This window comes from Artemia franciscana, chromosome 13, assembly GCF_032884065.1.
Source record: "Artemia franciscana chromosome 13, ASM3288406v1, whole genome shotgun sequence".
Taxonomy (NCBI): Eukaryota; Metazoa; Arthropoda; class Branchiopoda; order Anostraca; family Artemiidae; genus Artemia; species Artemia franciscana.
The window spans coordinates 14,314,942-14,341,966 of NC_088875.1; the positions used below are offsets into that span (position 1 = coordinate 14,314,942).

Genomic DNA, 27,025 nt, shown 5'->3' on the forward strand with positions numbered 1-27,025 from the left:
TCATCTTTCCACGTCATTTTAAGTTTCAAAACACTCACGGTTTGATAAAAAAAAAAAAAAAAAAAAAAAAAAAAAAAAAAAAAAAAAAAAAAAAAAAAAAAAAAAAAAAAAAAAAACGGTTGAATAATAGTGAGTAAATCTATATTTTCCAGCAAGAACAATTCAAAAGCAAAATATCAGCGGGACTGACAAGAAAAGCGAAAATAAAAGTGCTACTAAATCTTTATGCAAATAATTTTGCTGTAGAATAAAATTTCCAAAAGATTTTATTTCTACTCAATTTTCTTACTTGGGCCACTGGAAACCCTATACACAACGTACAACCTAATTCGAACGCAGCTAATCTTGGAAAGGGATTTCCTCAGAATCAAAGCAAATATCAAACACAAAACGTCAAACTGGAAATTAGAAAAACGCAGTCACATCACACTTAGCTATAAACTATTTATCGTAAACGAAGAAATGAGCCGGACATAACATAAGTTCCAGCCGATGGTAATCAAGAGCACGGCACAAAATACAAAAAAACGCTGACGATACAGTCACATGTCTGTATTAATTATTAGGTTAATAGCTCATTACCAATCATGACCGTTCAAACTATTTAACACAAGTTCGATCATTTTAAATGGAATATCCGAAGAATTATGGATTCAAAGAATGTTCTGCGACAGAAATAAAATCTGTCTCCTTCAGTATTGAACAATCAATCTGGTAGATTGGTTATGCACAAAAACTTGGATGTTAACACCAACGAATCTGTTTTGTATTTTTTTTTTTTTTTTTTTTTTTTTTTTTTTTTTTTTTAAGTAAATAATTTTACGAAAGGTCTACTGGTAAGTCCTACACCTATGAAACAAAATAACGAAAAAAAATAATTCATAATTTTTAAATTAATTGTTTAAACTGCTCAGTTTGGGCTTTGCCAAAATGTAGCAATATATATTTGTATTGAAAGTTTAGCGTGCTATTTGGCAGATTGGTAAGAGATTAAGATTTCCAACCATACATTTCTATGTAGGACCGTTATATGTATATCAATTTTTAGTCTTGGGTGTAAAACGAAGCCGGTGTTCCAACTAGTTTAAACCATCTGGTAATTCAACGGTAGATGCATCAGAATCAGGATCAATGGGTTGTTCAGATGGAACGACTACAACGTTTGTTTGAGAACAGGCTTCGCATGTCAGGGTTTCTGGGTTGTTTACAATCACGTGCGAAATTTGACGGGCAATTGGATTAGCGTCAATACTCGCGTAGCAGCACTCATACAAAGGATATTGGGATGACGTCTGATGTCCACAGTACCCCGTGGCTCTGAAAAGTCTCTTGGTACACTGAGTGCATCTAGAAAACATTAAAAACTTAATAGGTAACACTAATATATCGTTAATAATAAGGTTGAACTACCATACTCCTCTACAGCACATCATCAAGCCCAAAAGCATGCCTCACACTTTCAAATCTTAATTACTGAGCAAAATCAGGTGTAAATAATAAAACTGGGAAAATACACGGGTTTGCACTGATTTCGGCCATTTGAAGGTAAAAAGACTTGCATGACCCTCTTCAATCCCGAAACAGTGGACAGGCACTTTTCTTCTTTTTCATTCCCCTTCTTCCAAGAATTTTTTCCATAAAGTTGCTACTAATCATCCCATTTCTGGGCTTTCCTACTCTAAGGATATTCAACCTTTCCCTATATTACCCCTTTCAGAGAAAGAAAATTATCTAGTAATCAAGAAATTTCGACTACCAACTTGCTTCAGAATTCCTGTAAAAAAAAAAAAAAAAAAAAAAAAAAAAAAAAAAAAAAAAAAAAAAAAAAAAAAAAAAAAAATCAATTTTAAACAATACTTGGCAACGAACTGAAAGTAAGCAGCAATTCAGCCTACCTAGGAGGATCTTTCCATGGAGGAATTTATCACGAAGGAAGAGAATTTCCATGAAGGAGGCACAGGATTTTCTAGCTTTATTTAAGAAAAACAATAAAAAAAAGTTCCTTCAACTGGAAGTAAGGAGCAGCATTAAAACTTAGAACAAACAAAAAATATTACGTATATAAGGGGATTCATCTCCTCCTCAATATCTCGCTCTTTACACTGAAGTATTTTTAGTAATCTCAACTATTTATTCTATGGCCTTAGTGATTCAGGGGTCATTCTTAAAGAACTTGGACAAAATTCAAGCTTTAGTGTAGAGAGCGAGGTATTGACGAGGGGGCGAACCCCCTCATATACATAATAAAAAATACAAATATAGAAGTTCACTGCATAAATTAATTCGTAAGTTACTTATATTTATCACTAATAAAAACGTCCATTAAAAAAACAAAAAATTAGAGGGAACTAGGCCACCCCCCCCTCTTTTTTTTTAAAAAAATTGTCCAATAAAAACTAGGAGAAAGCCATTTAGCAAAAAAAATAAATATATGCAAATTTCTTTTTAATTTTTCATGTGCGGTGAAGTTTTTTCAAATGAAAACAAGGAGCAACATTAAAACTTAAAACGAACAGAAATTATTCCGTATGTGAAAGGGGTTGACCCCTCCTCAACGCCTCGCTCTTTACGCTAAAGTTTTTATTTTTTTAAGTAGAGTTGTGAGAAAAAGTCAAACTTTAGCGCAAAGAACGGAGCGTTGAGGGGGGGGGGGAGGACAGCCCCTTTCATGTACAGAATAATTTATGTTCGTTTTCAGTTTTAATGTCGCTCCTTACTTTCAGTTGGAAAAACTTTTTTTTATTTAATCCTACTGAGAACCAATGAACTATTCAGAGCCTAATTTGATCATGTCCAAGAACAGGCAGCAGAAAACATAAAATTCATTGATATTGTTGATTTAATCATCTAACCATCCAATCTTACATTACATTTTTATAATGGTTTCTAAAAAAAGAGTTTAAATCAGCTGTTTTAGTTTTCATACTCGCAAGCTTTGATCGTGGACAGGCATGTAATTATTGAATATAGCAATGAAAAGCGAATTGTAATTATTGTTCGAATTAAATTTAAAAAAAAAGATTTTTTCAGCTGAAAGTAAGGAGCAACATTAAAACTTAAAACGACCAGAAATTATTCTGTAAATTAGGGAGGCAGTCCCTTTCTCATCCCTCGCTCTTTACGCTGAAGTCTTCAAGTTATTTGAAAACGCTTCTGGTTCAAATCCAACAGGCGTTGTGTTTGAGCAGTCTTTCTTACAGAGATCTTACAAAAAGTCAGACTTTAGCATAAAGAGCAAGATTTGAGGAAGGGAAAGTCCCCCTCATATACGGGATAATTTCGGTTCATTTTAAGTTTCAGTGTTACTCCTTACTTTCAGTCGAAAAAAACTGTTTGTTTAATTTAGTGTCTGACCGTTTTTCAAATCATTCCAGGAAATCCCCTTCCCTTCCTCCCACCGAGTGAATTTTCTCTTGGGAAATTCTCACTGGAAACTCCTCCCTCCCTTACTGAAAATCCTCTTCTCCAAATATGTCCAAATGTTTCCCATGCACAAAATAATTTTGTTAAAAGCTATTTTGAAATAAGACCATACGAAAATGTGCTTATTATTATTCTACAGGATCACTATACATACGCAAATTCCTGTAAAATTAAGAATTTTACTGGAATTCTCTGTAAAGAATTTTACATTGCTTTACTACATTTTTTGGATGTGATCTTGGTTAATGGTTGAATGGTAAAAAGATAGCTATTAGCAATGTCGACAGAAGAGCATTAAATCAAACAGGGCAGAGAATATTCCATACAAGTTGGACTTCTCACGGATGACAAATATATAGGAATCATATTGAAAATTTTCTAAAAATGGGTATAAAGTTATAGAGTCAAGTTTACAAAATACTAGATTGCCAGCATTATCTGTTCAAGGTAAGCAAAGCTGCATAAGAGACCCCACAGCCAAATTTCTCAGTTTTTTTTTTTTTTACTTTCTTACTTTCTTACAAGGTAACATATTGCTTTTGAATCAAGTGAACTTTAGCGTTGTAATGTCACAAAATATTTCTTTCAGTCTGAAGTGTAAGTTAAAGTACATTGTTTCTCAGGCATTCAATGAAACAGCTCAAATCTCACGTTATTTTATTTTTTAATTTGTTCAATGCTTTTTTAGTTAATTAATCCAATTAATTAATTTGGCAAATTATTTTAATTATTAACTAAATTTAATTAATTGGTTTCCACTTTGCCTTTGCGTTAAGAGTAAAAACAAGACTTTTATCTTAAGAAATATTCAGAAGTTGCATATATATATCTCCTGCTTTAAAAAAACTCTCGTATTATTTGTCTCGCATCTTTGAGAAAGCTCTAACTTCACCACCCACACATATATCAAAGGGAGAGAGGTTTCAAGCCCTTTTCCATGGGCATGGGTAAAGGGCACAAAAGATTTTATCTTTTGGCCCAAAAGATAAAAATCCAATTATACAATAATGCTTTCTTACAACAGGTCAATTAGTATTTAAATTAGTAATTAGTATATATATATAGTTTTATATTTTAGGTCATCATATAATTCATTAGTTTACTCGTCGAATTTGTCTTTTTCATCATAAAGGAAAACATTTATATTAACCTACATTAGTATAGTCTAAGTAGTTTTAATATAGCCTTACCTGATATCCTTTGGGAGTGGGATGCCACCACCATTGCATTTGGGGCAGAAACAACTTTGGTAATGAGCCTGAAGCATTTGTATAAGACTTTTAGCACACTTTGGAAGATTATCAAGAGACTTAACTTTTTCAATATTTTTCTTGAAAAAGTTTTTTGAAAGCACAGTGAAATCAACACAGCCAAGTACTTCAAGTTCATATATTCCACGCTCACTTCTGTCCTTTTCAACCCATTCACAGAGGCCAGTAAAAACCGCTTCATTGTATTTCCTTTTAGCAAGCAAGTCTGAATCAGTATGAGTTTGTTCCATGGATGAAGCAATCAAGAGTACAATATCAGGGCTCAGTGCACAAAAGTCCTCAAGAAGGACTCCATCAAAGTTTTCAGCAACGTACTTTGCAACAGAAGATCTAATTTTTAAATTCATAACGGAAGCTTGGCATAGTTCAAGCATTTGTAAGGCATTATCTGGTGAGAGAAGACTCATGATATAATCGTGGCAGTAGTCAATTAGATTATCAATTTGATATTTTTCAGCACTGGCATAAATACGGGTAAAATTGTCAACAGTAATGTCGCACTGACCTCGGTAAATAAAGTCAAGGACTAAACTCATGATGTCACCATTGATATCAGTAATTTCGACTACACCTGTTTGTGATTCTACGCTATTGTATTTCATCATTGCGGCGAAGACAGGGCTGCATGCTGATAAAATTGATCGATGAGCTGGCAAAGAGATCTCACATGTTTTCAGCGTGAAATCACAAAATTCGCCGCTGAGCCTCTGCTCGTTAAGTGATCTAAAAATGTCGGTGAACATGCTGGAACGAAAATTATTCACAGGTGGAATGAAAGCTGCATCATTATTTGATTCAACGCCGTTACTGATCCCACTAGGACCTATGTCAACAGGATCTGCAGGGACATCTTCACGCTGGATTCCCCCCATTTCTTGTTCTCCATTACCCCTCCCTTGATCTATTTGTGCTGCGTCAATATTCCAACGCAAAAGACGACGACGATAAGAACTACGCCTGTTAAAGGGTAATATTGCTCGAAGGTTTCGAGTACCTCGAGTTTGCTGCAAAGCTGGGATGAGAAAATTCACTACAGAACTCAGCACATGGCAAATACGTCTTCTTTCTACAATATTATCATGTAAGGACTCAATCTTGGCAACCAAGTTTTGTAAGAGTACAACAGACTTTATTCTGTGTGAAGCACCGGTTGGCAAAAGTACATCTGAAAAAAATTACTGCATCTCAGTGATTAGTAGTTAATTAATCAATTCATCATATTTATTAAAATGAAAGAATATATAAAATAATAAATAAGACTAGGACACATTAGCTAAAAAATTAATATTTCTTGGTTAAAAAGCGATTATGAGATAGAGTTTTTAAAAATAATTAAGACCATAAAAAAGAAGAAGTGGATTGGTACAGCGAGCAAAAACAGCTTTAAAAGGAAAGCATGAGAACCACTTTTTCCTATCTTATAATAGATACTCCATGGAGAAAGTAAGAGGGATGAACCAGTAGGAACAGAGCACAAAATACGTAACACCTGACAAATGCAGGATCTCTGGTCAGACAAGGAACACAGACCTTAAATTGCCTGTGGAGTAATTATGTTGAATCACGTGAAATGTTTGTTAAAACAGGTTCTTTCCCTCTATAGCTGGAAGAATGCAAGTTATTTGCAATCTTGGTTTTCATTTGACATTTTACCTAAAAAACACCAAATACAGCAGCCTATTGGAAACCCCGTTTCCTTACACTTTTAAGTGAAAGAACAGTTTTCTTGCAGTGTTATTGGCTTATTTACTCTCCAGTTGTGTATGAAAAGCCGAAATGAATACGCGGCTTTAATTTGTCGACCGTCGCATTTTGAGGCAACAAGATCGTGATTTCGAGATGAGCGATAAATAATAAATGACAAAAATTGAGAAATATTATTTGTGGTGATGTTTGCAGTTTTAAAAAGCCACCTGTGCACGGATTGCAGCTTTATATCTAAAAAGACAGATATTCTTTGTTGATTTAGTCTATTGAATCAAAATTACTGACTATATTGAAAAAAGAAGAAGAAAGATTGAACTATTTTAATAAGTTAAAGAAGTTCCTATAAGCTACAATCGCAGTTATTGCGCCTTCTTATATCGAAGTTATTTTGACCGAGTGTAGAATTTTGGCAATGGGGGGAGGGATTCTGATTATTTGTTTTTCGAGTTTAAGTAGCTAAACAGAGTTTGCACATTTACTATTGACAGTATGTTTCCTAATAAGCTGTACTTACCCTTTACTTGTCATCACATGTACCATTACTACGATCTTCTAGACATACACCTCCAGAGTTTTCCTCCTGCAAGCAATGATCACAAACTTTTTCAAACAGTTCGTGGTAACGAACTGTTTGTAAGGAGCGACCCCACCGAAACTGTGAAAAACTAGTTTTTGATGTCAATACATATATCAAAAGAATCAGCTTTTTATGCTGATTTCAAATATATAAATTCATTAACTTTAGTTTTACTCATCAAAGGTTACAAGCCTGAGAAAACTTACTTATTTACAAAAAAAAAGGAGTAACATCTCCTAAAAATCACAGAACCTTAATGAAATCACACCATCAGATTCAGCGTATCAAAGAACCCAACTGAAGAGGTTTCAAGCTCCTATCTGCAAAAATGTGGAACTTTTTATTTTTGCCAGATGAAAGATCACAGATAATTATTTGTTCGTTTTTCCGCCAGGGATGATCGTATTGACCAATAGGTCCTAGAATAACCGGAGAGTGCTCATTCGCACAGAAATTAAAAGTTCTAGTGCCCTTTTTAATTGACCAAAAAGAATTGAAGGGCAACGATACAAGGTTAGTTTAATAAGGAGAAAAAGAAGCTTTTTTTAAATTACTAAAAGCTTTAGCTTAAAGAGCAAGGTGTTGAGGAGGAGCAGCCCCTCTGATATGTATAATAATTTCTGTTTGTTAATTTTAATGTTGCTCCTTACTTTTAACTGAAAAAACTTTTTTCTTATTTAGTATCTCTTAAGGGTCGGCCGAACGTAGCTTTTTTTGGCACCGATTTGCCAAGTCGCAACCGAATTGCAAAGAAAATGGTAGTAACTTGAGCTTGAAAAATTTGCTAGTTTTCAATGCCAATTTACAAAGACGGCACGGAGTCCCATCGCGATCATAAAAAAGAAACCCTCAATCGTTTCCTTTTCTTCAGCAGGAAAATAAAAAAAACTAAATAATAATAAAAACAATCAAATACTTAATGATACAAAGACTTTGTAATTTAAGAATGAAAAACTTTGCAAATCTAATTAATTTTTTTTTAATTAAAAAATAACAATAATAACAGAAATTAATAGTCATAACAAGAAAAAAAATAGATAATAAGATAAACTGCAGTTGAGAATTGGTGTCCATGATGTTTAGTTTTGAAAATCTCGCGCAAAGGACATTTTTTTTGTACCACTATTATTTGCCCACTGACATTCTGAAATCGGTACCGAAAAGCTATGTATGCCTGGCCCTTTAAAGAAGTACCTAAACTAGAGAAAATTATTAACGTGGAAAAAAGTCTATATACCATGGAGAAAAGGTTTGCCGTCAATGAAAAAATGATTACCTACTTACTATAAATGCAAATTTGACAGAGTGAAAGTAGTGACACTATTAAAAATAGTGACAGAGTGATAACAAGGTCTCTTAAGGACTCAAGGTGAAACAATAAAGATTGTTATAGTCTGACTATATTCTATATAGCTATTGTCTCGTTCCTGCAATCTGAATGTAACATTTCTAGCGACTAAATACCTTGTATTACGCTATATGATGATTTTGTATATAAAAACTTGCACATAAAAATGATCCAATTAGCGCTATGCCTTACTCATTGTATAAATACTCAAATACTATAGTTGCCTTTTGGGCTACTTTGAGCATTCTCTTTAAATGTAATTCAAGCGCCCTTGCTTAAATTCAACTTAAAAAGAATTTTGCACCATTGAAAAATTTCCTTTCTAAAACTAAAATTTGTTCAACAAAAGGAAAATGTACAATTAATGCGAGCAATCCAATTTTTATGGCACTTGGTATCTAAAAGATCTGAAAAATTAGAAAAAATGAGGTATTTTCAACTCACGAACGGGTGATCAGATCTTAATGAAATTTGATGTTTGGAAGGATATCGTGTCTCAGAGCTCTTATTTTAAATCCCGACTAGATCAGGTGACATTGGGGGGAGTTGGGATGGGAAAACCTAAAATCAAGGAAAACACTTAGAGCGGAGGGATCGGGATGAAACTTGGTGGGGAAAATAAGCACAAGTCCAAGATAAGTGACTGACATAACCGGGCGGATCCGCTCTCCTTAGTGGAGTTGGGGAGTAATTCGGAAAAATAAGAAAAAATGAGGTATTTGTAACTTACGAATGAGTGATCAGATCTTAATCTCGACCAGATCCAGTGACATTGGGGGGAGTTGGAGGGGGATACTGAAAATCTTGGGAATCGGAAATCTTGGAAAACGCTTCGAGTGGAGAGATCGGGATGAAACTTGATGGGAAGAATAAGTACAAGTTATAGATACGTGACTGATATAATTGGAACGGATCCGTTCTCTTTGGGGGAGCTTGGGGTTGTTAATTTGGAAAAATTTGAAATATTGAGGTATTTTTAACTTCAGAACGGGTGACCGGATCTTAATGAAATTTGATATTTAGAAGGAACTCATGTCTCAGAGCTCTTATTTCAAATCCCGACCAGATCTGTTGACATTGGGGGGAGTTGAAGGGGGAAACTGGAAATCTTAGAAAACGCTTGTAATCGTCGAAGATTCGTGATTAACGTAACTGGACTGGATCCACTCTCTTTAGGGGAGTTAGGGGATGGGGTTCAGTGCTTTGGCGAGTTTGGTGATTCTGGACATGCTAGGACGATGAAAATTGGTAGGCGTGTCAGGCAGCTACATAAATTGACTTGATAAAGTCGTTTCCCTCGATTCGACCATCTGGGGGGCTGAAGGGAGAGGAACAATTAGAAAAATTGAGGTATTTTTAACTTACGAGAGGGTGATCGGATCTTAATGAATTTTGCTATTTAGAAGGACCTCGTGACTTTTAAAGCAATCTATTGATTCTTAGAATTCTGCTAGAGCTCATACCATATGAGCTCTTGGCTCTTCCGACCTCGTCACGAGTGCCATATGAGCTCTTAGCTCTTGTTTCTGATAATTTTGTTAAATAGACAACAATCCAGACCATCCCAAAAATTAAGCTTTTTGGGCATGTGAAAACATATTAACCCTCTCATTTCCGTAGTTGCTATTTCCGGTAAAGCTAGTAAGGTGATATTAGGATTAAAATACAAAGGTTTTATTCGTCGATGTCTGGAAACGTTAATACGTGAAGGCCATATGTGTGATCAAAACTATGATCTTAGCCAGGTTCCTTAGTTATTTCTAAGATTACTAAAAATATTTGAAAATTAAATTCTGTTTTAAGCCACTATTTGTTTGCAAATACTCGCAGGATAAAATCATTTGACACTTTTGCAACCCGTGTTTTTTTGTTAGTTTTTTTTCTATTGCACACTGTTTCCCAGATCAAGATTAGTACCGTCATTGCAGATAATGTGGCAGAAATAGCAGACTGATGGAACTATAAACTGGCATTTTACCCGTTAACCTTGCCTTTTCTAGTATTGTTGCTAGAAGGCCTTATAATGTCTCTTCCATTTCTCCGGAACTGTCCTGCAAAAGGTATCAGATCAAAAAGGTACCCCCTCTAACGGGGTACCTACCATTCATGGATCTGACAGTTAAGAACTGATGCATCTTCCGATAGAACTCGTGACCAGTTACCTCAGGTAGCATCGACTTTTGAGAAGTGTTTGGCTTCGCCCAGGTTAGCAAATACATTTTCAAAAGCTGGGATCGGATACTATTGGCGTTTTATGGCCCTTTTGAGGCCAACAGCTTCAATGCAGTCTTGCACCACCACCTGTCGTCACATGTAGCACAAGTTTACCATTCAGTAGGTTTTTCTACCTTTTCTATTGTCCCAGTATTTTTATTCATTTTGCAATGCATTTGTTGCTCGACACTGAATTGATCCTTCCTTTACGTGAATCTGACATTCGCCTTATATATTGCCGATGCTGGAGAACAGCTGCTCAAATAGCATAAGGAGAGATTTTTAGTGAAGTGTGGGGATTTTCATCATTTGCTGCCTTGGTGTCAAGGACGAGTTCCAACAGGTTTATTTTTTTTTTTTTTTTTTGCTTTATTTAAATCATATGACAAAAACTGAACCGCCTAACAATGAAATCTATGTTTCTGTCTTTTAATTTTGTTTTGGTTGTGTGAAAGGATGCAGATTCCAGTAGTGGAATTGTTTATCTGTAGTAGCTGGTTAGTGTCTATATTGTTAGCTGTATTGACGATCTTCGAAGTAGGAGATCAAAGTAGTGCACAGGAATGACGTTGACCTGAGTCCCATTATCAATCTTGAAGATAATTGCGGTCTTACAGTTAATTTTTATTGGCACAAAGGCCTCGTCATTGTGCCCTATTCTACTGGACAGCGTAAAGCAGGATCTCATCTTCTTCAGTTGGTTCTGAGGTTTTACCTGGCTAACCATATCCAGTCTTGCTTCAACGAACCTTAGCAAAGTGATTTGGCCTTTTACCTTTTGCAGAACATATAACCTAGACCATGCATTCCTCCACAAAAGTAGCAATCAATCCCTTTCAATTTTGATCTTGCATTTGTTGATTTAAATTGTCCTTTGTAGACTACATTAACTTCTTGTTTTGTTGGTGAAGGGCAACAATTATTTTCAAATGACTTGAGCTTCACTTAAAGTCATTTCATTATACTTTACAAAGCTTGACTACTTTTTCCAGCATTGAACTATTGCATTCTGCTAGCAGTTCCTAACATATTTCCGGGTTTCTGATCCCATAAACAATATTTTTTCTAGTCATCTCTTAGGAGTCATGGTATTCAAATCGCTTTACAAGTAGCTCTAACTCTGTTATGTATTTTTCATGTGTTTCTTCTTCATGTTGGTCACGTTTCTGAAAAATATACCAGGAAAACAAGTAGTTCTATTTTGAGCAGTAGATCCACAACAATTCAAAAGGTAAACCCTGATTTTCTTCTGGATTTCCTCCTTAATTTGATATTTTTTAAAAATTTATCTTCCTTTATCGCCAATCCATATTAGAAGATAAGCACAATGGATATTTTCCAGAAAGCAGCTCAAGAAACATGAGCTTAGCGCGTTCTTTCAACTTGACCATTCTTCATCGAGATTTTCCGATTCTTAATTGATTTCAAGGTGTTAATCCTTCTATGATTGAGGTTAAGCTATTGATCCCATTCCTTGCACCACACAAAAGTCAATCTGATTAAACCTTTTAATATGAGCCAAACACCTGAAAATACGACAATTTCATCAAGCAAGTATATAACAAGCAAACAAAATAAGTAGGCAAGCAGTAAAGTGATAAAGCACACAAGGCACATTAGGACACTAAAAATACTTACCAATACTGCAAGCTTGATTAGGGAAGAACAAGGGTCAATATATAAGTTACAATACAAGGGCACTACAAACGCTTTCCGATATTGCGAGCTTGATTAGAGAAGAACAAGGGATCTCTTTGATCCACGTATAAGTTACAATACAAGGGCACTAGCAATGCTTACCAATGCTGCGAGCTTGATCAGAGAAGAACAAGGGATCTCTTCGATCTACATATAAGTTAAACAGTCGATTGTCAGTTTGACGAAGCAGTTTTTCAATTAAGCGCTGAGCACTTCTGATCATGGCTTCTGGAATATAATTTTGGCCCAAATGAGCAGGCCTCTCTTCTTGAGGAATCGGGGGATACACTTGAATGATTTCATCCATGAGAGCTTTTAAACATGTAGCTGAAATAGTAATATGAATACAGAGGCTTTCAAAGTCAAGTGACTTAGGCTTTGTCAACTGAATTAGACTTAATGACTTGCAAATAACTTAGGCTGGATCATATATTTCTAGTTATAAACTTTTTGACACCAATAAATAGTTCTCACTCAATATAATTTGCTAACAGCTAATACTAGCCTAGCACATGGGGTGTTTTAATTTATTTTATAACTCAAAACTAGAAAATTTAAATCAATCCTAAAACATCCCCCTATAGGAAAATCTTTTGATGCGCTTCAGAATAAGATAAAAAAAAGGACTATGTAAATTTTGGTTTCCAGATATTATAAAACGAAACCAAATATTTCTACAGCAATCCTGGAGATACTGCATTATCTCAGCAAACCCTCAAATTAACTTTCTTCATGATTGCACAGAAAAACAATCAGCTTTGACTACGTTAATGTATTAGCATTTAGAAAATGTTAAAAAATGATTGAGCTCCTAAGGGACATTCTTCCAAAAGCAGGAGGGAAAAAGTCGATGTGGAAAAGAGTAGCGTAGTAGCAACGCTACTTAGCAGTTTTCATGGTCTAGTGAAATTTGTTGGCAGATTTTCAAATTTGTAGGCAGATATGGCAGCTTTTGGAATTCTGTCAAATTCTGCTACTGGCAGTTTTGGAACTTATTCTATTCTATCTTTAAATGGATTACTGTATTAGATAGAGATAGATTCCATCAAAATGACTTGGTTTTAAACAGATCTGAGGACAGAAGAAATAACAAAAACAACTTTTTGAAAGCAAAGAGGTGACTGAGGCTTACACAAATCTGCAAAGGAAAAAGAAGTCACTATAGTTTCAATAATTACTCAAATAAGTATTATAAATTAGCAAATTGACATTTTTTTAACATTAGCTTTGCAAAAAAAAAATATATATATATATATATATACAACGCCACGTTTTCTGTCATATTTAGGATACATTTTTCAGAATGAAGGGAGGGTATTTAAGTCCTCTTAAACCTCTTCCCCTAGAGTCAGCCCATGCACAGAGATGTAACAAAACACAATATTATAATCTATTGTATTTATCAATTGATGTTTTCAAATTTAAAGCTCACAGTTGGTTACAGTATCCTAATTGACACATGATGATATTTATAATTTGTAAATAGGGATTTGTGGATGATAAAAACGACACGTCCAGGAGGAGTGATTTTCTTCTTTATGTTAACCAAGCTGAGAATGTTTATCCCATATATATTTCAGACATTCAATGGTTTACCTTACACTTTAGTTCCGGCTGTGCCTCCTGAGGTACCAAGGGCATTAAGGATGAGCTGCAAATCTTCCTTAAGGCTTGCTGCTGCAGTGCTGCGTGAAGGTTGTGTAGATCACTCTGGTAGGTCCAGTGCAGTGTGTTTCTGGGTCATCCCTGGCAACAAGTTCCTGGTGGTTGCCAGTGTAAAGTGGCTTTTGGGAGCCTATGGTCGTCCACACGTAGGAAGTGGCCCAAATATATCCACCTTCTGACTCAAATGACGATGGTTATTAGAGGTTGTTGCATCATTTCACAGATGACCTGGTTTGTTGTTTTTCTGTGACCAGTGGATGTTCAATATTCTACAAAGCCACAAGTTTTCAAAAGCCAGGACCCTTCTCTCTTGTTCTTGATTCAAGTGCCATGTTCCTGCTGCGTAGAGTAGTATTGGCACAATATTGCAGCTGAAAAGGGATAGTTTCAGGTGCAGAGAAAGTTTATAAGATCTCCATACTTGATGCAGTTTGTCGAAGGTGCCATTTGCTTGTCCTGTGCTGGTGAGTACTTCTTTCACTGTGTTCTCGACGATACTTCCTAAATATTTGAACTGGAAAACTTGTTCAAAATCTTGATAGCCACGTATAATGGACAGAGGAGAGTCACTAGTCGCCGTGCATTTGGTCTTCTCAGCCTTCACACGTTGGCCAAGATGGTTTGTCTTTACCATGACCTCGTCTAGCAATTCTTGAAGCCGCTCTTTGCTTGATTCAAGCACTGCTAAGTCACCTGCAAAGTCAATATCATTGACCTGGACTTTGGGAATTAATCTGAAGCCTCTTGGTTTTGTGTTCTGCAGGATGTAATCAACCATTAACACAAAACGTAATGGTGATAGAACACAACCCTATTTTACTATTGACAAAATCTGGAAGCAACGAGTTTGGCCCTCTGGTGTCTTAATGCAACATTTGCTATCATCTTACATGGCGGTAATAATCCTCACTATTTTCTCATGAATTGTATAATAGATGAGAATCTCCCACAGGCTTTCATAATCTAGAGTCAAAGGCTTTCTCAAAGTCCGAAAAGATCATATAAATCTTCAAAACCCACTCTCTGCTTCCTTCAGTAAGAAGCCTAAGTGCAAATATAAGGTCCACACATGAGCAATTTGGGCGGAAGCCATACTGTTTGTCTTGGAGGCAATGATCAAGTTGTGTTCAAATCCCCTGTAGGATAATATGTGAGAGCATCTTTCCAGGTATTGACAATAAACTTATACCCCACCAGTTGCCTGGCTTGGTAGCGTCTCCTTTTTTGAATATCCTGATGAGTGTCCTGTGTTTTCCAGTCTGATGGTACTTCAGCTGTTGTCCAAACCCAAGTGCAGAATAAAGACCAAAGGGAGATACATGAGGATATTCATGCCTTTAACATCTTTGCAGATATACAGTCCAGTCCTGGTGATTTTCTATTTTTCAGTTTCTTTGCTCCTTCTTTTTTTTCTTTTTCCCAGGGGTGAAAAACTGCTAGCCCCCCTTCCACACCCATTTTCCCCCAAAGTCTTCCAATCAACATTTCGAGATAGCCATTTTGTTCAGGGCAGTCAAAAGATATATTATCTATGTCTTGAAGGATGACTTGACCCCCCCCCCAGCCCCCAGGGGAAGTGGTAGAAGTTATGAACTTTGCCCACTAACTACACATAATATTGGCTAGTGGGAAGTATACAGATACTTTTCTGACGGGGGGGTGGGGGTTACGTGGGAGGATCTTTCCACAAAGGAACTTTTAGTGGGGAAAGATATTTTCCATGGAAGGGGAGCTGAATTTCCCAGCATTATTTAAAAAAGATCAGGAATTAGATTTTAAAAACAAGTTTTTTCAACTGAAAGTAAGGAGCAATATTAAAATTTTAAACAAACAGAAGTTATTATGTATATGAAGAGGTTGCCTCCTCCTCAATACCTCACTCTGTGACTTTTTGCTCAAGTTATTTAACAATAACTTCTGAAACACAAGAGACCTTTAATTAGTTTAATAAGCTCTTTTAAATGTTGAAAAAATCTTTAGCATAAAGAGCAAGGTATGGAGGGGGGAGCAAACCCCTTATATACATAATAATTTCTGTTAATTTTAAGTTTTAACATTCTCCTTACTTTCATGCTATCTAACAAAGAATATTCAGTTTAAAAAAAAAAAAACTTATTTTAGCCACTTTAATCTTTCCTTTCATTATAGCCATAGAAAGCAGAACAGAACCACATCTACAGAACAGCTTTACTGTTTGAAACATGGTCATACCAGACAGATACCCAAAAGATAACATAGATGATCCCCCTGAAAAATATCTAACAAATCCTCCTCTGTTTTCTGAAGTACCCACATTTTAGAACCATACTTAACTACTGTAGATTCCAATATTCTAAATTTGGTTTGCAGGCTTATCTTGCCAATCTTAAAAAAAAAATCAACTGTGAAAAAAGCACCAAAGACCTTTGCTAGTCCCTTTTAACAGCTTCAATGCAAACAGCATCTTTAGTAATAGTGCTTCCCAGGTAAGTGAAGCTATGTACTTGACCAACATTTTAATTACCCAGTATCACCTTTTCACCTTATTTATTTTAGTATAAGCAACTTCCTAACATTAATTTTCAAATCTCACTCATAAAAAGGTTATCTGGTTCTTTGAACTAAAAGATTGCCAACTTGCAATATGCTAAATTCCAACATACAAAAATGAGCATTATAAAACAATAGTTTATAAGAAATAAGTGCAAAAACTTCAAACCAGATAAATCAGCAAAGTTTGCTATTAGGATAAGGTTATGTCAAGATATAAGGGGAGGGGATAGGGTGGATGCAATTGCCAAGGTAGTAAATCAAGACTTGAAAAGAGCATTGAGTGGGAAATCAAATTGTATTACCCTTTAATTATTGTGGAGTTTACCCTAAGAAGACCTAAACTGACTATGCAGTAATTAGAGCAGTGTTAAGTGGCTTGAACTAGATATTACTGCTTTTGGGGGATTTAGATTGGCAATGGACAATTTTAAGGTAAAGCTCATTATATTTCAGTAAAAGAACATGGCTATCAGAATTGTGCTGAAGCCCAAGACACTCCCTTAGACTACACAACCCTCATTTAGCCAAAGTGACTTTAGAACAAAATAAAAGAAGCTGATATTGGAACAAGTACTACAAAAAAGGAAAGTTGATTGGTAAAGGAAGTTTGTAAAGTCTTAAGATCATAGTAGACACTTAAAAAAGAACTTGAAGGAATCTGATGACAAAGAAGCAACCAAAATGCAGGAAATTGTTGAGTAACTAAAGCAGCAATTTTCATCGGTGTTTACAAATGAGCCTGGTGGTCCCCTGCCCAAAAATCCAGCTTACTATACATCATATAAAAATATTTCCCAAGTCTGTCAAAAAGCAACTAAGAATTTCAAGAATTTCTAAAGCAATAGAATTTCAAAAGCTGACAGGACCAGATAAAATTCTTTAAATTACCTCAAATCGCATTAAACAGCAAGGTAACAGGGTGTTGAGTCTCTTGTAGAAAATCTAGATGGGAGTATGACTTCATCAAGGTTTGGCAGCATCGCATGTCAGCTCCCATCCTACATTTATCCAGTCGCAATTGACAGTTTTCTTGAATGAATTGGCAGTCTTACACTGAGCAATGGACACTAATCCACACAGTGGCACAGAGCAAACAGCTAGAAGTTCTGACACACAGGCTGCTGGCTTCTGGGGACCTGCAATTTTGGCTGTGTCCCCTGGTGGCAGTATAGAGGAGCAGAGAGAAAACTTAGCTTAGACTGCAGCCTGCAAGTCATGATGACATCTTGCCTTTTTCTTCTGTATACAAGCATTGTGAATTCTAGAGATCTAAAGCATGCTTTATATAGCCTTTCTTGCAGGTATGATGTGAGCTTGACAACTAGTTGCTGAAAATTCTCTGGCGCCTTAGTATCCATTTTATACTGGGGACATGCTAATATCATATCAAACTCTAAATATGGTATGACTAATGTCTTATAGTTTCAATACCATACAAACTGGTGGTAAAATTTGTCTTAATGTGCCTAAAGGCCTGATCTGCTTTTGGAACTTGAGCTCATGTATAGCTAAGGAACTTAAGCTCATGCATGACTATGGACCTTAAGCTCCATGTCTATAATAATGCCTAAGCCTTTTTCCTTCAGTTACTGTCTCAAGTTGGTCATATTCAACTGCATATGATTGGTTGAGGTTATGTTGGCCAAGATAAAGAATTTTATATTTGGATGCAGTGAACTGGACCCTCTTGGAAGCTTATTGAGGTTTTCCTGAACTATTAAAGGGGTTCTTTGTTACATCTAGCCCACCCTAGTAACATATCATTGTCTGCATGTAACATCAATAGATTCTTCATGTTTGTAGGCCAGTCACTGATGTACATACTAAATAGTGTAGGCCCCAATAGGGTTCCCTTGCAGGACACCTCTGAAAACTGCAGCTGGCTCAGAGAAGATGGAACTGGCTTCAGCACTTGCGAGAACATTATGTGTCCTATCTGATAAGAAAGCCTCAATTCAACCTATACCCTCAAAATGGACCTTATGTGCACATTACCTCAATATCAGGAAGTTGTGTTGCACCTTGTCAAAAGCTTTTGCTTGACTAAGCAAAATGATGTCTACTGAAAGGTCACTGTCAAGGAGTTATGCAGCAATATCATATGACTCAATGAGATTGGTTTCAAGTGAGTGACCCTTGCAAAGCCCATGCTAACTTTTGCTGAGTAGCTGGTTGTTATTAAGATGATTGACCAATACATTATTTCTTATACTTTCCAGAACCTTACAAAGTACCAATGTAAGGCTGATAGGATGGTAGTTGCTAGCTAGGTCTTTTTGTCCCTTCTTAAAAATGGGCAAGTTTGCCCAGAGGCGGGTCTTAGAGATTACTGAATAATGTTCTTTAGTGCACCTCTTTTCTCTGTCAATCAGAGTGGTTTTGGAATTGTTCCAACTTGTTTCACCATTGTCACCACTGGTAAGCACCTCCAAATCAATCTTTCAACCAAATAAATCAAACGGATTAACTGGCAACATTGGGGTTGTGGCTAGTACTTGGTAGTCATTACAAATGACTATGAGTCATTGGCATGAGGAGGGATATCATATACAACTACATTTAAGCATCTTTTCAGTTTGTCCAACCCCTCTTGCACCATCTTTTGAACTTTGGTTTGCAACTTATCAGCTATAGCTTGATCCACTATCCCCTCAACACTGTTAACAGAAACTTTATGTGAACTGGAGTTTTCTAGGCTCTGAACTTTGGCATTGATATCTTCAAGAGAGGTGCACATGTCATCTTGAAATGGAAAATATATATATATATATTTCACATCATGATGCTCATTCAGAGTTGACTTCAGCAACTGAGGAAGGGCCTTCATGGTTGAGCCTCTAGATTTACACATGGTCCATTTGCCCAATGCTCCTAAAAGAACTGACAAACAGAATCCAATCACTACCTCCCATATATTTCAAATGTGCATCAACTGAAGGACTTTCACTCTTGACTGGAAATACTCCCAAGTTCCATTAACTTTTGAAGAATGGTAAGAAGACAAAAGCTAAGACTTAATGGCCAATAGGCTGTATTTCATTTTTAGCTGTACCAAAAAACATGGAATATATTGTGAATGCCAGAATCATGACCTATTTTCTATTCAACAATATACTGGCAATAGACCAGCATGGTTTCCTCCCCAGAGAAAAACTCTTGAGAGTTGGATTTCCCAAGCAGTAAAGCAACCAGCTTGAAACCTATAACATCACCACCAACCTTCTGGACAAGGATCTAGCAGTTACCTTGATTTTGTGTAACTTTGCTGAAGCTCTTTGAGAAAGTGCCTCACAGTTACCTTAAGGCTAACCTATTAAAAGTTCTTATTACCCCTGATTTAGGTTAACTGGTGATGTGTTTCTTGCTAGACTGAAAGCAACAGGTCCAATTTCATGAGGACAGAGAGAGACAGATACGTCAGCTTAACATTGTGACATATGGAATACCAGAGTCTTGTGAAAAGGCTGCTGATATTCAAATGTTTGTTAAGGACCATCTTCCCAATTGTATAAACTGATATCTGTCAGTGTTCTGGGGACTTGATGACTTGGAAACTATTCTCCAAAACCAGGTGACTGCCCTAGACCTGTTCTTTTCCTCACAGACAGTTACAAGGTTAAAAAGGGGATTTTGGCTAGATCAAGGGAGCTGAAGGGGAAAGTGCAGTTTCACTTTGATTGCACAAAGGCAGAAAGTAAAAAGTAAAAAGCAAAAATAGAATCAGATGTAAAAAAAACAGGGCTCCAATAGAACACTGACTCTATTGCGCACTAGAACAAGCCCAACTGTAAATTATTCGTTTCCCAGTAGTGTTAGTGTAGATGTTGATAATAGTGATGCTATCCATTCATGTTCAAGCTCTAGCTCAACAAACATTAGTTACATAAGCTTACCAAAAAAGATGTATAATAACTACCCAGTCAGCAGAAAGATTGTGTTGAATTTTTTTTTACATGAACATTGATACAGTGACAAACAAGCTTCCAGAACTGAAACTGGCAACCACCACTGAAGATTATGATATACTATGTATCTGTGAGTTGACCCCTAAGAACTCAAGTAACCCACTGGCAGAAAACCAGATCAGGATAACTGGATATCACCTGTTCTCAAATCTGTCTATTAACCCCAGGAGAGGCACTGTCATCTACACAATGGAGGGAATAAAGGTTAGAGATTTATCTTTTATCACAATTATTCCCCATGGATTGAGAGTGTTTTTGTCAGGATTATTAATGAGGGTAAACCATTACTGATAGGTTGCATATATAGAAGTCCCAGTCACCCAGATGCACTTGTGTCTTACCAAGCTCTAATTCAGTTGACTGAACAAGCATCCAATCAAAATAATCAGGACTTGATCCTTCTTGGAGATCTGAATCTACCAGACGTCAAATGGGACATTTGACAATAATGTCAAATGTCAATTGAGGGCTTGGGTTATCAACAAAGATCAATTGTCAGTAACCCATTTGCTGAATATTTGTGTAGCAATAGATTATATTAAATAACAGACCAACCGACCTAGTATAAAAATAACTAGACATCATCCCTACTAGATTTAACAATCACTAACAACCCAGGATTGTTAGTGAACACTCAGTACCTCCCACCCACTGGTGCCAGCAACCATGTCTGCATATGCCATGACTTGCTGCTTAGTCAACAAACAAAAAATTGTACTAAACAAACTTACACCAACTACAGCAAAGCTATGGAGATAATACAGGAAGTAGAATGGGACCAAGTGATTGTCAAAGGAGACATTGAGCTAGCCTGGCAAAATCTTAAGAACACCCTGCTCCAAGCTGAAATGACATATACTTCAAGTTGATTTGTGAAGGCAGCAAAAACACTACAACACCTGAACCAGCCTATTAAAAGGGCTATGAAACATAGAGGGAGGCTTTTTCAAAGTATAAGCAATATAAATACACACACCACTGGGATCACTTTGCAAGAGCAAGGAATAGACTCAGGCAACTGATTAGTCACTTCATAGCTGACTATGAAGATAACATGGCATCAAACATCCAAGACAATCCAAAAAGGTTCTGGAGATATGTATCTGCTAAAGATAACAGTAGATAAACTATTCCATTCCTCCTCCATCCTGAAGGAAAGAAGCTGAAAGATCCAGGGGAAATGGCAAATTTGCATAACACCCTTTTTGCATCCAACTTTTCAGTGGATCCCCTAAACAAGTAAATGTGCCCTGCCCCTAGGTTGGAGGAACATCCAATACCAAAAATTTACATCACAACAGATGACATTAAGAAAAGACTGAGTAAACTAGACTCCAACAAAGCTAAAGGCCCAGACAGTATTAACCCCAGGCTCCTTGAAGAAATTGCAGATATAGTAGCCCAGCCACTTTGTTTCCTATTCAAGCTGTCTCTTCAGACTAGTAGCCTACCTGCAAATTGACAGACAACCATAATTAATCTGTTATTCAAGAAAGGATCTAGAACCCAGCCTGAGAACTATCAACCCATTAACCTGACCTTGGTTGTAGCCAAACTTATCAAAGGGCTGGTCAATGATGCAATTATAGTGTATATGATGAAAAATGGCTTTCTTTTTGGTGGTCAAATGGCTTCAGGAAAGGCATGTCTATTGCAACAAATCTAATACTAGCCTTATGAATCTATAACTGATCTGCTGAAGCAGGACATTCCAGTTTATGTGTTCCTACTGGATCAAGCTAAGGCCTTTGATAAAATGTCTCACTGCTACCTTATGATCAAGCTGTCAGTATATCAGATAGAAAATGATGTTGCCCAGTGGATCCACAGGTTCTTATCTGACAGAATTCAGATTATCATTGTATATGATGAAAGAGGTGACCACATCTACTCCACACCAGTTCACATTAAGAGTGGTGTCCCCAAAGGGAACAAACTAGGTCCAACTCTGTTTAACCTCTGTGTAGATGATGCTCCTGAGGTGGTTAAGAATGGCTTTGAACTATGTGCAGATGATTCCAAACTCTTTGGTCCAGCAGCTTCAACAAAAAGTTGTTCTTCTCTGCAAACAACCTGGATACTCAAGTTCAACCCATGTGAGTGCAAAGTCCTTTATCTTGGTCTAAACAACCCTTACCATACTTATTACATGGTTGACTCAGCAGGTGCCAATAGGCCCATTCAGAGTGCCAAGGAAGAGTGTGATCTTGGGGTAATCATTGACAATAAACTTAAATTTCATAGTCATTGTCAGAACCAAGTAGCTAAGGCAAACAATATCCTTGGTTTGATCAAGCATTCAGTGAAAAGTCATCAACCAAGAGTAATTGAGAAGCTATACACATCTCTTGTTTGTCACCATCCTGAGTTTGGCATGTCAGTTGCCAGTTTGGCATGTCAGTTGCCAGCCCACACTTTAAGTGTGACATGGAGATACTTGAGAAGGTGCAGTGTAGAGCAACAAATCTCCCTTTTTTTCCAAAAAACAAATTTCCTGCAAGCAATGATTAAAAAAGCTTGACCTTCCTACCTTAACATACCTTGGAAATAGAGGAGATGTCATCCTAGGATTTATAATGATGACCAGTGGTATTATTAAGCCCATTTTCAATCACAGTGGATTCACCAAAACATGAGGAAACCCCAAAAGACTGCATCAAAATTTTCAGAAAGCATGAGAAGCTGAACTTCTTAACCAATTGCATTGTTCCATTGTGGAACTCACTCAGAAAATCTACAGTGTCTGTCAGGTCAGTTGACAGCTTCAAGATTGGTGTTGATCAAGATTGGACTGGGAAGTCATGGAAGACACAGTAGGATCATCTAGTATCATCCAGCAGGGTATAATAGCCCCCAAATGTACCAGGCAAGCAATACATCCAGTAACACACAACAATTAAACCAAATTATCCTGTATATATGTAAATAGATATGATTATGAGGTATTACATGAATATTGATTCTTTTAGAGCCCTAGGGTCCATCCTTTTTCTCATATATTTAAGTTATAGGAGTAAGGAAGTTGTTAGCAACACTATACTCAGTCTTTGATGACTCCAAGCCTGTAAACAAACTGAACAATCAAATTTACAGAGAATCTAGAAAAAGACCCTCAAATATGTGCTTGGGTTCAATACTAACAATTACAGCATCCTTTGTTTGGCAAAAATAATATCCACCTCCAGTATACCATGTATGACCAGTAATTGCAGTCTGATATTCAGCTTTAAACAAGAAATGAAGAAGGAGACCTGGGAGTCTCCTCCTGGGGGACATTTCCACACAGATTACTTAAAACATTATTACAGCAATGAGAATTTTGGCTAGCAGAGATATAAGGAACTTATTTTGTTTGGATATATTGTGTTTTAGACCCATTTCTAAAAATTCCTTTTTATAACCCAATTTTGTCTAAGTTTACCAAAAGTCAGTATCCTTTGGGATGGTGAGGGGGGATAAAGCTAGATACTTTAAAAGGCTTCTTTGTGTCACAATTTGGGCTCTGAACATAAATTTAAAGATTCTAGTCTAGGATCCTGAGGAAATTACATTGAAGTACCTATGAACTAGAGTAGATACAAAAAGAAATTGAAAACCCAAAATTAAGGTGCAACTTTTTTTTTTAATTTAGATGGGTAAAGATTTGTCAAGCATGTAATCTTCATTGGCCCTCTAAAAGGGATTGATCTTTTACAAATTTCTTTTTATAAACATGAAACCTTGAGAAATAGACCTACTGTTCATTTGAGTCATAAGAAGTGTTTTAAATTTCATACCTTTGCTCAATCCTGATTGACAAGGTTTTAAGGTAGGTAAGGAATGCAGCACTAGACCCTTAAGGTCTAAACTGGTGGTGCTGATCTCTGTCTCAAAGCCCTTCAGCCAGGAAGTGCAATGGGGAGATGAGGGCCAGCCATCCTGTGCTTTTGCACATGCTTCCTGCCTACCTTTCCCAGATTTCTCCAGGTACCCATTTAGAGCTGGGTTGACTCTGGCTGAGCTTATAGAGTCACACCACTGACCCCCATCCCAAACCAAATAATTGGTTACACTAGGATTAAACCCTAACCCTCTCAGACAAAGGATCCTAAATCTAGCACACAAACCTAGGCTTGGCCAGCTAGGTAAATAAAGTTTTAAAGGTTTATAATTCTTATTTCTTAAATTTAGGAAAAGAAAGCCTTGACATGGCTTAGAATTTTATCAAAATAATTGAAACTATATTTTCAAAAACTAGTGTGGATCCAATGAGAAACTGAAAACCAAAAGTTAAGTTACAACATTTTTATGGGTGAAAATTTAGGTAGGTAAAGACTTGTCAACCATATAATACTCTTAGCCCAAGAAATAAGAAAAAAACAGAGATAGTAGATTGGAAAAACCTTGTCAGGGTATATTTTAGGCCCTAGATTCAATTATAGAAGTTTTAGTCACTGAACTCAACTAGGGTAAGATAGTCAGTTACAGGACAGCTAAACATCACTTCAACAGTTAAATCCTATTATACCACCTTGCTAAGAAGGGGGACAGGGGTGAACCCCCAAAATACCAAGGCCTCAGCATGTAGGCTAATGAAAACACCTTGGAACTTTGGGTGACTCAATTTAGCTTATGTGTCTGCATTTGGTGGCATACTGAACAATTTTGTTGACATATTCTTTACATCTCCCCCAAACCCAGGACCCTAGCTTAACCCCTACTAGCCTACCTAGAAATCAGATTTTTTAATTTTTCAAAAAAATATTTAATAGGCATGTGATAGCTTGACTATTCTAACCATAAACAACAATTAATATTTTGGACACATAGATAGTCATAGCAAAGCCAAATCTTGGAGATGATGTCTAATTTTGATACAGGTTCTTAAATTCTAAATCATAAAGACTTAATCTTGGACAAAGTTCATACAAGGCAAATGTTGTGAAACAAAATAATTAGCCTATATTGAAATGGACCAGCATGTAAAAGTTATTGTAGTCTAAATTTAAATGGTTAAAAGATAAAGTTTAGTAAAGGTCTTGAATAGCTGTTCTTCAGAAGGAGACATGCTAGAAAAAAAATAAAGGCACTTTTAGATTGTTAAATTTTATGCATAGGCCTATTATTTGATTTTGTTTGTGTCTTAAACACTTAATCCCTAGCCCCCTCCCTAATGGTCTCAGATAGGCTAGGCCTAAACCTAGACTATGCAAAGAAAAAAATAACATTGTAATTGATGAAAACTGATTCAAAAACAGATAAAAATGAATAAAATATAGGAAAGATGATTCATTGCTAGGCTACTTATTGCATAGGCTATTATAAAGTAAGAATTCCATCATTTTATCATTAGTTAATTATATATCCTAATGCCAAATGAGGCAATTAGGGGTATGAGGCTTCGATGGATTGTCAAAAAAGCAAGCAAAACCATGGAACAAAAAATAGCATAGCAATTTAAGAGTGTCTTGTTCTAGCATGTCTCCTTATGCCTAGGGTAGCCTAAAGTGAACTGAAGGCTATCATGCATCAGCCAACTCCTAGACCTTGTACTTCACCTTTAGCCTTAAATTTCAAATCATCAGGGAAAATCCTAATGAATGCAAATGAAGACTACTATATTTGTACTTCAATTCCACTTCAAAATATCTCGAATAATCCTTTCTTCAGTTCTAATTATAATTCTCAAGCAAGATAAAACATAATAGAGGGCTAATGCTCGTCATTTAACGCTAAAAAGCTTTCCATGAGAGAAATCCGGTCTTTTAATAAGGCTCACACTTGCAGGATTAATTAATAATAAGTAGGTCTACTAGTAGACATACAATCAATGATAACTTTGATCTGCAAAGCTAACAAATGTACAGAAGTGAAGTAACTGTACAAGTCTAATCTTGTTCTAAGACATAGGACACATCAAATATAACCGCATTTAGTGTGAGCTGATATATTTGGCACTAGGCACGTCAAAAGTATATTTTTATCAAACCAAAAGTGAAATGATTGGCCTCTTTTTCTATCAGAATTGTTGTTACTTATAATTTATTAGTGCTCCGTCATTTGAATATGAGTAAATACTTCAAGTTAAATGGGAAACAGAAACTTTTTGTAACGATCAACTTGAAGCCCTCGGTTATGGCCAAAATTATCAAAAGGCTGGTCAAGTATGTAATTATAGTGCATATGACCAAAACCGGCTCTCTGTTTGGTGGTCAGCATGGCTTCAGAAAAGACATGTCTATTGAAACAAATCTAATATAGCTTATGAATCAGTAATTGATCTGCTGGAGCAGGACATTCCAGTTTATGTGTTCTTACTGGATCAAGCTAAGGTATTTGATAAAATCAATATTTTATCAAATTTTGTCGGGTAATGCTCGAAGGTTTACTCGCCGTCGGCACAAAGCTCCAAAAAACACGTAAAAAGCCAATTCTGTAAGCGTTAGTCGGGTAACGCTCGAAGGTTTACTAGTCTGTCGAAACAGTTGCACCTACAAATACATAAAAAAGCTAATTCTATAGGCTTTCGTGGGGCAACACTTGAAAGTCTACTAGTCCGTCGGCACAGAGCGCCAACAAACACATAAAAATGCTAATTCTGTAAGCTTTCGTTGGGCATTGCTCGAAAGTTTATTTGTATGTCGAC

General features: G+C 36.3%; 2 protein-coding genes across 3 annotated transcripts; one reads left to right on the top strand and one right to left on the bottom strand.

Moving 5' to 3' along the window:
• Positions 1–762: 762 nt before the first annotated feature.
• On the bottom strand, positions 763–26,071 carry LOC136034564 (kelch-like protein 20). Of its 2 annotated transcripts, none has more exons than XM_065715807.1 (4): positions 25,938–26,071; positions 12,341–12,565; positions 4,614–5,859; positions 763–1,347 (listed from the first exon to the last, which is right to left on the bottom strand). In XM_065715807.1, the coding sequence occupies exons 2-4, from the start codon at positions 12,543–12,545 to the stop codon at positions 1,080–1,082; spliced, it is 1,719 nt and encodes a 572-aa protein (XP_065571879.1). In that variant the 5' UTR covers positions 12,546–12,565; positions 25,938–26,071; the 3' UTR covers positions 763–1,079. The 2 variants fall into 2 exon arrangements, with proteins under 2 accessions (XP_065571879.1, XP_065571880.1); XM_065715808.1 differs by having other exon boundaries at positions 26,008–26,029.
• On the top strand, positions 22,157–22,921 carry LOC136034261 (uncharacterized). The gene has a single exon (XM_065715401.1). The coding sequence runs from the start codon at positions 22,157–22,159 to the stop codon at positions 22,919–22,921; it is 765 nt and encodes a 254-aa protein (XP_065571473.1).
• Positions 26,072–27,025: the final 954 nt, after the last annotated feature.

Bases quoted from the DNA above. Each gene is read 5' to 3' on its own strand.
- LOC136034564 (XM_065715807.1), bottom strand. From the start codon at position 12,545: ATGGATGAAATCATTCAAGTGTATCCCCCGATTCCTCAAGAAGAGAGG. The intron at 5,860-12,340 runs GTAAGCATTGCT...AATTTTTTTCAG, and splicing joins TGATCAAGCTCGCAGCATTG to ATGTACTTTTGCCAACCGGT. The intron at 1,348-4,613 runs GTAAGGCTATAT...AATGTTTTCTAG, and splicing joins CCACTCCCAAAGGATATCAG to ATGCACTCAGTGTACCAAGA.
- LOC136034261 (XM_065715401.1), top strand. From the start codon at position 22,157: ATGTCTCACTGCTACCTTATGATCAAGCTGTCAGTATATCAGATAGAA.